This window comes from Balaenoptera ricei, chromosome 5, assembly GCF_028023285.1.
Source record: "Balaenoptera ricei isolate mBalRic1 chromosome 5, mBalRic1.hap2, whole genome shotgun sequence".
NCBI lineage: Eukaryota > Metazoa > Chordata > Mammalia > Artiodactyla > Balaenopteridae > Balaenoptera > Balaenoptera ricei.
The window spans coordinates 30263978-30276994 of record NC_082643.1 but is presented as its reverse complement, the minus strand read 5'-3'; the positions used below and the strand labels follow the sequence as shown (position 1 = coordinate 30276994).

The window sequence follows — 13017 nt, the reverse complement described above, 5'->3', positions numbered from 1 at the left end:
TAATTGAGTGATTACTGAGAGTGAGTGCAGCGTAGAGAATTGCTAGCTCCTGTGGAAATCCATCATGGTGGGAATGCAGAGTTCAGAAATCTAAGGATGCTTACTTTCCAAACATCAAAAATGAGGGTGGATCTGTCAGCATTTGCATTACCCAGGAGTTAGGTAGCATTAAAAGCCAAAGACTTACAAAAGTAGAAAAAGGATAGTATTCCATTTTAAAATAAGAACCTCTAATGATTCTTGCAAGTATATTAGATTTATGTGTTCAATTTAGTACATTAAATGTAAATAAATTATGTATTTATTAGATGGTATGATGTATGTCTTGTTGAACCATGTGTTACATGTTTACACATTTTGCTTTTGGAAAGAAAAATTTGATAACTCCTGGAATAAAGCACATTATGCAGAAATTAGAAAGGCTAAATTCCTTGTGAAAAGATGGTGAAAAGCATTTACCAGTCATTAGCAAGGAAAAAATGTGTTTGGATTTCAAAATATGAATGGAATTTTATACCAAGAAACCAAGCTCTGGCAGTCCTTCTCACCCAGGTTTTAACCAATAGCTTTAAAATTGAACCTAATCAAGACAATAATTCCTTAATCTGCTAATTATCTGCCCTATTAGAGACTTAGCTGAATGCCAGTCTGTGTGTGTGTGTTTGTCTGTGCACCATGTAAGGCTGATATTCTTTATCAATTATTTCACGTACGTAGTCGCAGCTATGATGAATGACTATAGGTTTTACATGGTGGACCGGTATGGAATTTATATATGAATGTCAAAATGCTAATACTGGGTTTTGTTTGTGGAGGGAAACTCCTCATAATTATATTGCTAATGCACGTTACTCACTTATATCTGTGACCCAGGTAAATTGTATTAACATCAGCCTTTTTGATGAGTACACAGTTAGGTTTCAAAGATTGTTGATATAAATCTGTATACTTTGTTATAATAACTTTCTACTCTCTTAAAAAGCAAAGATTCTGTTTGTTGTAATAAACCAATTTCTGTAATACATTAATGACTTTTTCTACATTTTTGTCTTAGGAAATGACAAAAAGATGGAAGAAGAAGCTTCCTATTACTTGGGCTTAGCTCACTTGGCTGCTGGAGAGTATGAAACAGCATTAGCAGTAAGTTCAAGTTGACTTTTAATCACTACCACTTTTTATTTTTATTTTATTATATTTGTTTTATATTTTTTTTATTGTATGTTGTTATAAGGCCAACAGAAATGGGGTGGGCCGGGTGTCAGTGTACCTATTTATAGAGACTAAAGCAGAATAGCACTATTCTAGAAGCATTAAAAATTGGTTTTATTGATGAAAGTTAAATATATGGAGTAATGGGACCCTCCACTCCTATATCACCAAGGACAAGAGGAAATGGGTTTAAATGACAGCAAAAAGTAAATAGTAAAAAAAAAAAAAAATTACAGCAAACATAATATGATCTGAGAAAGTTTTCTTAGAAAAAACTGTAGTTAATAAGCAATAGATTGAATTGCATTGCAGTGCACCTTTCCTTTGTGTGTGGGGAGTGGGAGAAGGAGGGCTGCAAAGGTGGAAGGCATTGCTAGTGCCAATCTGAGAAGTAGCCTGCTTCAGGATAAAAATCAGTGTTTGCCTATTTTATGACCAGGCTTGGTGTGTTTGACTAAAAAACCCAAAAAACAAAATGTCAAGAGCTATCTTTTCTGTAAAACTGAAATCATTTTTCTTTCATTCTTCTCATTTCAACTGTAACTTCTTATTGAATTTCACATACATCTCATGTAATAATCCTATTCGATATGAGTATTGGCTTTATTTTTCAGCTTTGAGGAGCTCTTGTTGGCTCTTTTAGATATTCATGCTAAACAGCATTCCTGTGATTGTGCTAAATATTTTTCTCTATCATCCTTAAAATTGGGTTTAATCGTAAGAGACTTGGGTTTTCCTAGTTGACCCTTCTACTTAATATTTTTTAGTTAATGACATGCACACAGCAAGGCTGTTGTGTTCCAGGTACTTTGAGGAACACAGAGGCCAACAAGATGCACACTTCCCTTTTGGATCTAATTTAATGAGGGGGACCAACTTGTAAACAACTATAATTCAAAGCAGGATGAACAGGGGTTTTCTGAGTTCAGAGGTAAGAGTAGTTAGTTTCAACACTGAAGATCAGGAAGGTTGCACAGAAGAGCTTTTGAGGGGCAGGATTTATACAGGCAGAAAGCGTGAGAGTCGAGGATGATAGCATATGAGACACACACACACTCCCACACACTCAGTATGATCATAGTCAGTGGGTTTGAGAAGCAATGAATTGTCATGTACAAGACAGGATACAGTAGGAGATCAAGTTGGAAAATTAGGTGAAAATTAGCTTATAGATTCTCTCTTTCTCTCTCTCTATCACATGGCAGGCACATGGCAAAATAAATTCAAACAATACAATAGGGTTTACAGTGAAAAATAAATCTTCCTTCCGTCCCTGTACTCAGTCTCAAAGGCAAATACAGTTACAAGTTTCTGGTTTATCCTTCCAAAAATATTCATAGATATGCCTGGCATATAGGTGCATATATATATGTGTGTCCTTTTTGTTGTTTACAAAATGGTAACGTTTTATACACACTGTTCTGTCCCCTGAATTAACTTCCTCCATACTAATGTATATATAGACATGCCTCATTTTAAAAGGGACTCATAGTATCCCATGGTATAGTTGTACTTTAATGGATTTAACTATCTCCTATTGGTGGGCATTTAGGTTATTTCCAATCAGTTTTGTTTCACAAAGGGTATAGCAGTGAATAGCTTTGTGCCAAAGTGAGAGAAGATCTACAGAATAAATTCCTAAGGGTGGAAATGCTGGTTCAGAGAGGAGAGGAGATGAATTTAAAGAAAAATTTATTTTTATTTCTAATCTTCCCTTCAAAGAAGCTTAACAAGTTTATTGTCAAACAACAATAAATGAAGGTGACTGCTTCCTCAGGAGCTATGTATATCTTTAGGAAATTAGACATATGTATTAACACATGTTGTGAATATTTTTCCAGGCCACTGTTTTTTGGCCTTATTATGAAATTCTTCCATCCTGAACTTTTAGATACGTGTGTGGCCAAATTTATCAATTTTTTCTTGTATGACTTCTGGACATTCTTAGAAAGGCTGTACTCATTCTAAGTACAGCCTTTCTAAGAATTAGGAATTCATCGTAATTCCAAGATTATACTTTTTAATCTTTTGGAGGGTTGGAGGGTCTTGAATGCTTTGTTGGAATGTGAAGCTCATTTTTTAAGCAATGTGGAATGTTTGGTGACTTTGATGAGGCTGGTGGCATGATCTCATTCATTTACTGACAACTGTTTATTGAGCACCTTCTAAGTGACAGACAACATGCCAGGCATGATGAATCTGATCTATAGTTTTGGAAGATAACAGTAGTGGTGTAGGGTAGTCTAGTAATGAATGTATTTAAGAAGCAGCATTTGGCATCCAAGTGACAAATTTCTTGATACTGTTACTCCTTTCAAAAAAGTATTGAAATTATTTTTCTGGAGGTAAGGAAACCATAAATCAAATGTGAAGCTCGCATTCGTATTAACTGTGTGACCTTGGACAAAACCCTTAAATTCTCTAAGTCTCAATTGCCTCAACTAATAAGTATATTTACTTTTTGGGGGGTTGAATGGTGGCCTTAAAAAGATATGTCCACTTTCTAATCCCTGGAATCTATGAATTTTACCATATTTAGAAAAAAGGTCTTTGCAGATGTAATTAAGTTAAGGCTCTTGAGATGAGGTGATCATTGTGCTGGATTTTCTGGCTGGGCTCTAAATCCAGTGACAGGGTCCTTATAAGAAAAAGGCAGAAGGAGGTTTGAAACAGACAGAAGACAAGAAGACATGCCCACAGAGGACAAGTCCCTGTGAAGATGGTGGTAGAGATTGAAGTTGCAGTGCCACAAGTCAAGGGATGCCTGGAGCAACCAGAAGCTTGAAGAGGCAGGAAGGATCCCCTCCCCGTAAGAACATGGTCCTGCCAACCCTTTGATTTCAGATTGCTAGGCTTCAAAACTGTGAAAGAATCCATTCCTTTATTTTTTTTTTAACATCTTTATTGGAGTATAATTGCTTTACATTGTTGTGTTAGTTTCTACTGTATAATGAAGTGAATCAGCTATACATATACATATATCCCCATATCCCCTCCCTCTTGTGTCTCCCTCCCACCCTCCCTATCCCACCCTTCTAGCTGGTCACAAAGCACCGAGCTGATCTCCCTGTGCTATGTGGCTACTTCCCACTAGCTATCTATTCTACATTTGGTAGTGTACATATGTCCATGCCACTCTCTCACTTCTTCCCAGCTTACCCTTCCGCCTCCCCGTGTCCACAAGTCCATTCCCTATGTCTGCGTCTTTATTCCTGTCCTGCCCCTAGGTTCTTCAGAATCTTTTTTTGTTTTAGATTCCATATATATGTGATAGCATACGGTATTTGTTTTTCTCTTTCTGACTTACTTCACTCTGTATGACAGACTCTAGGTCCATCCCCCTCATTACCAATAACTCAATTTCATTTCTTTTTATGGCTGAGGAATATTCCATTGTATATATGTGCCACATCTTATTTATCCATTCATCTGTCGATGGACACTTAGGTTGCTTTCATTTCCTGGCTATTGTAAATAGTGCTGCAATGAACATTGTGGTACATGACTCTTTTTGAATTATGGCTTTCTCAGAGTATATGCCCAGTAGTGGGATTCTGGGTTATATGGTAGTTCTATTTTTAGTTTTTTAAGGAATCTCCATACTGTTCTCCATAGTGGCTGTATCAATTTACATTCTGACTATAAGACACTGATGAAAGAAGTTAAAGATGATATAAACAGATGGAGAGATATACCATGTTCTTGGTTCAGAAGAATCAACAGTGTGAAAATGACTACACTACCCAAAGCAATCTACAGATTCAATGCAATCCCTATCAAACTACCAATGGCATTTTTCACAGAACTAAAACAGAAAATTGCACAGTTTGTATAGAAACAAAAAAGACCCCGAATAGTCAAAGGAATCTTGAGAAAGAAAAACGGAGCTGGAGGAATCAGGCTCCTGGACTTCAGACTATACTACAAAGCTACAGTAATCAAGACCATATGGTACTGGCACAAAAAAACAGAAATATAGATCAATGGAACAGGATAGAAAGCCCAGAGATAAACCCACACACATATGGTCACTTTATCTTTGATAAAGGAGGCAAGAATATACAATGGAGAAAAGACAGCCTCTTCAATAAATGGTGCTTGGAAAACTGGACAGCTACATGTAAGAGAATGAAATTAGAACACTCCCTAACACCATACACAAAAATAAACTCAAAATGGATTAAAGACCTAAATGTAAGGTCAGACAGTATAAAAGTCTTAGAAGAAAACATAGGCAGAACACTATGACATAAGTCACAGCAAGATCCTTTTTGACCCACCTCCTAGAGAAAGGGAAATAAAAACAAAAATAAACAATGGGACCTAATGAAACTTAAAAGCACAGCAAAGGAAACCATAAACAAGATGAAAAGACAACCCTCAGAATAGGAGAAAATATTTGCAAACAAAACAACTGACAAAGGATTAATCTCCAAAATATACAAGCAGCTCATGCAACTCAATATCAAAAAAACCAACAACCCAATCCAAAAATGGGCAGAAAACCTAAATAGACATTTCTCTGAAGAAGATATACAGATTGCCAACAAACACATGAAAGGATGCTCAACATCACTAATCATTAGAGAAATGCAAATCAAAACTACAATGAGGTATCACCTCACACCGGTCAGAATGGCCATCATCAAAAATTCTACAAACAATAAATGCTGGAGAGGATGTGGAGAAAAGGGAACTCTCTTGCATTCCTTTATTTTTGAGCCATTTAGTTTGCCTTGTTACTTCAGTCCTAGGAAGCTAATACATAGGATGATTAGAAAAGACAATTTATATCAAGTTTTTAAAGAGTGCCTGTCTGGTATATAATAAACTTTTGACAATTAGTAGCTTTTATTATTTTTACACTAATCAACTAAGTCCCTGGGCTTTAGTAGTAGTAGTGAATATGGAACAAAATAGATTCAGAAGTTCTGGGGGACTTGGAATTAGATTAAATCTGGGAGGTGAGGGAGACAGTGGCGTGCAGATGGGCCTAGGTTCCTGGCTGTAGAGCTGCATGGCCTCTGGTGGGGGTTGCCACAGGACGCCCAGCCTTGGGGGGAAATGAGGAATTCAGTTTTGAATATGTTGAGTTTGAGGAGTTTTTGAGATAGCCAAGGAGAGATCTATAGACAGTGGTATATGTGGGCCTGGAGCTCAAGAGGAGGTCTGGATTGAAGATGCTGTGTAAATTTGAGGCTGTATAAATTTGCAAGTTTTCAGCATATTGAAGTTGTTGAGTGGAGGAGATTTCCTAGAGACAGTTAATGATGAATGAAAAAGTTCTAGGGCCAAGCTGGGAGAAGGAGGTGCCAAGGAGATTAAGCAGTGTCTCTGGAGAGGTAGCAGGAAAACCAGGAATAGATGATGGCATATAAGCCAAGGAAACCAGCGTGTCTAAAGGATAGAAGTGAGCACATTCCTTCTGTCTCCTATCCCGGTTTGGGACTGGAATGAGAGAGCTCCTTGCAGATATTTCCAGTAAGATCTCAACCCCCTCACCCAGGCATGTACCTCACTGAGAGTCAAGGTTAGTTCATTCTTGTCATGTAACTCTCCAGCCAGGGCGGAGTCTTTGGAAAACCAGGCAGGTCAGCTCACTGCTACTGTCAAGAGTAACCTGTGTGGTTGGGAAGAACCAGGGACTTGCTTGAGGCAGAATATTGTTACCTTCTTGGAACACAGCTCACCCAGAACTGAGAATTTGCAGGAATCAAGCATAAGATTTGAGCCAGACCCACGGGCAGAGCTGCAGCGCCAATGAAGAATCTGTTGTCAGGTCTGGATACAAGATGCTAAGAGCAAACTCGAAAAGGCATCAGATTCACAGCTGGAAAACAGGAGGCAGGAAACAGGTACCAGGGAATCACCAGAGAATGGGAATTTGGGGCTGGGATGTGGCTGGGTGGAGAATGGACACTGAACAGTTGTACCTGATTCGGGGCACGAAGGTCTTCCAGCTGGGGCTGATTTTAGAAGGCAGCGTGTTTTTGCTGTTGCACTGAAATTAGTTCCCACAAAACCTGACATCTTGCTTTGATTTCAGATAGATGACCGCATCTTTTCATTCTCTCTAGTATCTTACTTTAGCCACGTTTCCCTCCTTCCTTTCAGATATAAAAGGACATTCTTCAGACTTGAGTTTCAATCCCCTTTCAGTTTTTTTTTTACATTTATTTTATTGAAGTACAGTTGATACACAATGTTGTGTTAATTTCTGCTGAACAGCAAAGTGACTCAGTTATACATATATATACATTCTTTTTCATATTCTTTTCCATTATGGTTTATCACAGGATATTGAATAGAGTTCTCTGTGCCTTTTCACTTTTTTCTTTCTGGACTTGGTGAAGGTGATCGTATAACCTAGTGATCTATTTTCTATTTTCAAACTACAGCCTGTCTTTCCTTCTGCAGCTGCTCTCCGTCTGAAGGCATGGCTTCTAGTTTACAAGATATCTATTGGAAACCCACACCTTATTTAGTGAATGTATTGTAAAAAAAGAATTACATGATCAATTAATAGATAAGATTGATTCCCTGATTGGTTGATTAGGTATCTGCCTGGTTATCTAACCACAAGGTAAATATTCAACACATAAAAAAAGAATTTTTCTTTTGAAATCCTTTTTTATCCTACTTTCCCACCCTGTGTAGTATTACCAACACTATCTTCATCTGTTCTAAAGCATCCATGGTGTTTCTGTCACACTGTAGTTCTGGAGGGCAGTAAGAATGCCCTGAAATCAACTTCGTCATGTGGGAACCAGCTTGAGAAAGCGTCCAGTTAGATTTAACATTGCCTTTTCATATTCAGTCTATCTCATCATCAATTCTGTACACTGTTTTTATTCTCTCACTTGTATTTTAAGTTTATAATTTGGAATATTTTCAGATTTTCAGTATCTTGCCCCTAGATTCAGGCACTACCTCTAACAAATTTCTTCTCTCTTCCGGTAATGTTGTTCATCTGTTTAAAGATTTTTACGTGATTTTTTCAAAGAATCTTGACTTAGAGAAACCTGTCACAAGTAAATATCCCTAATGAATGGTTCTGATGATCTGAAACAGAAGGGACTCTGAAATTTTGCTAATGTATCTCAATTTTAAAACTTTAATTTATTAATAAATGATTAATACATGTAATAGAAGACTATGTTGACAAGTATATGAATAAGGTTTGGTCATCCATTCTTTGCTGACCAAGCATTCTTTACTGAATGACGGACTAGCACTAAACTAAAAACAAATAATGGATTTATTTAGGGCTGAAATACCTACTAATGAGAAAAGGGCATTTGGTGAAGAGAAGTGATAGTTCCTGTAATAAACCTGTGCAGCAGGTCACAGAGACGCTGACATTTAAAGAGGAGAAAGCTACCCACGTATATCAATCAGGTGCTGAGGAAAGAAATAGTAATTCCCTTTGGCCATCATCAATTTCCACCTGAAAATGTTCCAAGTAGAGTAAATTCTGAATTTTAGAAAGTAAATGTATCTTATGAAGTCCTAAGATTTCAAAGAGAAAAATATTTTACCAAAAATCACATTCAAGACATTATGCAAAGTTGGCCCAGCTCCCACAATCGAATATTGCAACCATAAAGTTATTTTAAGAAAAAGGATGGTCCTATCGTAGTAAATTGTTTTCATGCACGAATTTTCTTTCTCTCTAAATACTCTATTCCACTTCCTAATCTTAGGAACATCAACTTTACTTTGTCTTCGGTACATTCAGTGAGTTATTTGCTTCCCATTGTTTAGTGATAATATAGCCTATCAAAAATTATACTGTGAAAGAAAAATTCACCATATTGATATTTCATTTGCTTTTGTAGTACAAAATTCTTGTCCTAGTATTTAATTATTCCATATACAAAACAGTAGCTCTTTGTATGTTTGGAGACATGTCAGCATCTTTATAATAAATTAGAATGCTTCTAATATTGGTGTTAGCTTGTATGCATGGTTAACCCAAATCTCTAGCCTCATCAGCAGCATCCCATAAGAAAATGCATGTAAACAATATAGCAGAAAAAAATAGTTACACTAATATTCTAGCAACTAGCAGATTGTAGATAAATATTAACAATGGAGGGTATGGGTCATATTTGTAAAATGATATATTCTTATGTTTTCACTAATTGTAATTAAATTTTAGTTATTCTTTTAACTCAATAGATGCAAACAAAGACAAAGCTATTATATATCAGCAGGCATTTTTTTTTTGTTTTGTTTTGTTTTGTTTTTTTTGTTTTAAACATCTTTATTGAAGTATAATTGCTTTACAATGGTGTATTAGTTTCTGCTTTATAACAAAGTGAATCAGTTATACATATACATATGTTCCCATATCTCTTCCCTCTTGCATCTCCCTCCCTCCCACCCTCCCCATCCCACCCCTCTAGGTGGTCACAAAGCACCGAGCTGATCTCCCTGTGCTATGTGGCTGCTTCCCACTAGCTATCTATTTTACATTTGGTAGTGTATATATGTCCATGACGCTCTCTCACCCTGTCACATCTCACCCCTCCCCCTCCCCATATCCTCAAGTCCATTCTCTAGTAGGTCTGTGTCTTTATTCCCATCTTGCCACTAGGTTCTTCATGGCCTTTTTTTTTTTTTTTCCTTAGATTCCATATATATGTGTTAGCGTACTGTATTTGTTTTTCTCTTTCTGACTTACTTCACTCTGTATGACAGACTCTAACTCCATCCACCTCATTACAAATACCTCCATTTCATTTCTCTTTATGGCTGAGTAATATTCCATTGTATATATGTGCCACATCTTCTTTATCAATTCATCCAATGATGGACTTTTTAACAAAGGATGATTTATTTGATTTGTAATGTTTAAGGCACAGAAAGTTTGGGGATTCTTACAGTTGTTTCCATTTAGTTTTTTCTGTGTTCAACTTGATACCTTCTCCCTTAAAAGTCACTCCGTCCTTGATGACAGTGGGTTCTTCATCTAAATGGTAATCTAGCTGACACACACATGCCTTGGCAGATTCTACGGTAACATACATAAAACAAATTTTCCTTTTGGTCACTTTTATAAGTGAAGATTTTTATCTACCATGAAACCATGATGCAACCCGAATAAATGTGAGTTCTTCATGGCTCTCTTGGTGGAATACCATATTAAAAGGAAAACATCCACCAAGCTAAAAGAAAAGTAATATCAATTCCTCCTTACTTGTCCTCAAAGAACAAGAGGTAAAGTTCTTAACTCACAGTAACATCTTTTAGACTCTTCTCTCCTTCCATTTAAAAATTTTTTTCAATTTGTCCTTCTCTAGATATCCTGAAGCCTGTATCTTCATGTCACTCTCTGGACCCCAAAGTTCCTTCCTGTGTTCCACTCACACATGGTTAATCACCCCTCTCCCTTCCCTCTCTCATCTGCCTGCTTTTCTCTCTCACATCAAGAAATTGTGCCTCTTCAACAGGCACATGAAAAGATGCTCAACATCGCTAATTATTAGAGAAATGCAAATCAAAACTATAATAACGTACACCTCATACCGGTCAGAATGGCCATCATTAAAAAGTCTACCAATAACAAATGCTGGAGAAGGTGTGGAGAAAAGGGAACCCTCATACACCATTGGTGGGAAAGTAAATTGGTGTAGCCACTATGGAAAACAGTATGGAGGTTCCTCAAAAAACTCAAAGTAGAGTTGCCATATGATCCAACGATCCCACTCCTGGGCATATATCTAGAGAAAACTCTAATTCGAAAACATACATGCACCCCAAAGTTCATAGCAGCACTATTTACAATAAGCCAAGACATGGAAACAACCTAAATGTCCATGGACAGATGAATGGATAAAGAAGATGTGGTATATATATATACAATGGAACACTACTGAGCCATAAAAAAGAATGAACTAATGCCATTTGCAGCAACATGGATCGACCTAGAGATTATCATACTAAGTGAAGTAAGTCAGACAGAGAAAGACAAATACCATATGATATCACTTATATGTGGAATCTGAAATATGATGCAAATGAACCTATCTATGAAACAGAAACAGACTCACAGACATTGAGAACAGACTTGTGGTTGCCAAGGGGGAGGTGGAGTGGGGGAGGGATGGATTGGGAGTTTGGTATTAGCAGATGCAAACTATTATATATAGAATGGGCAAACAACAAAGTCCTACGGTATAGTACAGGGAACTATATTCATAGTTTCCTGTGATTAACCATAAGGGGAAAGAATATGAAAAGAATGTATATGTATACATGTATAACTGAATCACTTTGCTATACAGTAGAAATTAACACAACATTGTAAATTACTATACTTTAATAAAATAAATTAAAAAGAAAAAGAAATTGTGGTTCTTTTTAGCAGGCTCGTTTCTACTTCTTCTATCCCTACTCTTTCCCCCTAAAATTCTAACTCTCATATGCATAGTAGAGGCCCAGTATGGGGGGCTGGTTTGGGGGAGGAAGGAGGAGTGGGCCAGGCCAGAACTAGTAGCTGGGAAAGGAAAGGAAACAAATACTCCTGCAGGAATTGCTTTTGATTCTCTTGCTCTTTATGTGACACATTGTTGAAAACTATATGTGAAAAGAAATGTTAAAAAAAAAAAAAAAAAGAGAGAGAACTGGAAAGAAAGTGAAGAAGCCAAGGGCCAAGGCAAAGGAGAGATGGAGAAAGAGGTGCTCTGAGGCTCTATCTTCATTTAGGTCTTTGGTGCATTCATTCACATGCTTCAACTCTGCAAAGTTCTGCACATTTGCAGTATAGGATGATATGATAAATCTTTCTGATGGACCATACCTACTAATGTACATAGTCTGAATCAGTTTGTCTACAGGAGCAATTGCTTCTTCAATCTGCCTTTCACCCTTTCCTATCTTCTTTCAGCTCTGTGTACTAGACTGTGAGAAGTTTGGGACCAGTTTAATAGGGTATCATAATATTTAGTTAGAGTTGCCTGGGTGTATACAATGCTCACATCTGTTACCAAATCTGTGATTCTTAGAAGTCTGCATGAAGTAAAGGCAGTAAATGCTAGCATTCTTCAGATAAGGAACTCTCAATTGCTTTTTAGAGAGTATATTTAACAACTCTTTGAAAAGAGAGGACAATGTGAAATGGTTAAGATGGTGGACTTTAAAATCAGCTGATGGAGGATGGAATCCCAGCTCTGCTATCACCTCACCATATGACATTACATAAGCAAAGTGATGTTTCTGAGCATTAATTTCTTCATCTGTAAAATGGGAATAATACTGCTCCCTAACTCAGCACAGCTCTGTGAAAATTAAGTGAGAAAACGTGTGTAAAGTTTGTGGCATAAAGTCTAACATATAGAAAACTGTGACTATTATATTACCATTAATATGCATAAAATAACTAGTTTCCAAAGTGCTAGATGGTCAAACATCTACAAAAATCACAATTTCTGGTTTTTGCTCTAGGCCCAAGTATTCCCAAACCAACAGTTAACATAGGATAAAATGTTAAATGTGTAGGTGAAAGTCTTTAAAAAGCTGTTGGAAGTAGGATTTTATTTAGAAAGTATGTTACATAATAAAGATCGTCTTTATGTAATATAGTTCAAGTGTACATAGCAATATCTCTCTAATTTTTTTTTAATTTTTATTTATTTATTTTTATTTATTTATGGCTGTGTTGGGTCTTCATTTCTGTGCGAGGGCTTTCTGTAGTTGTGGCAAGTGGGGGCCACTCTTCATCACGGTGCTCGGGCCTCTCACCATCGCGGCCTATCTTGTTGCGGAGCACAGGCTCCAGACGCGCAGGCTCAGCAATTGTGGCTC

At 37.0% G+C, this 13017-nt stretch overlaps 1 protein-coding gene across 1 annotated transcript in view; it reads left to right on the top strand.

The window, feature by feature from the left end:
* The window catches only part of TTC29 (tetratricopeptide repeat domain 29), a 251221-nt gene that overhangs the window by 74349 nt on the left and 163855 nt on the right, over positions 1 to 13017 (top strand). The window contains exon 6 of the mRNA XM_059923939.1: positions 1055 to 1140. Within this exon, the coding sequence (XP_059779922.1) occupies positions 1055 to 1140 (86 nt within the window). The remainder of the gene's footprint in view (positions 1 to 1054; positions 1141 to 13017) is intronic.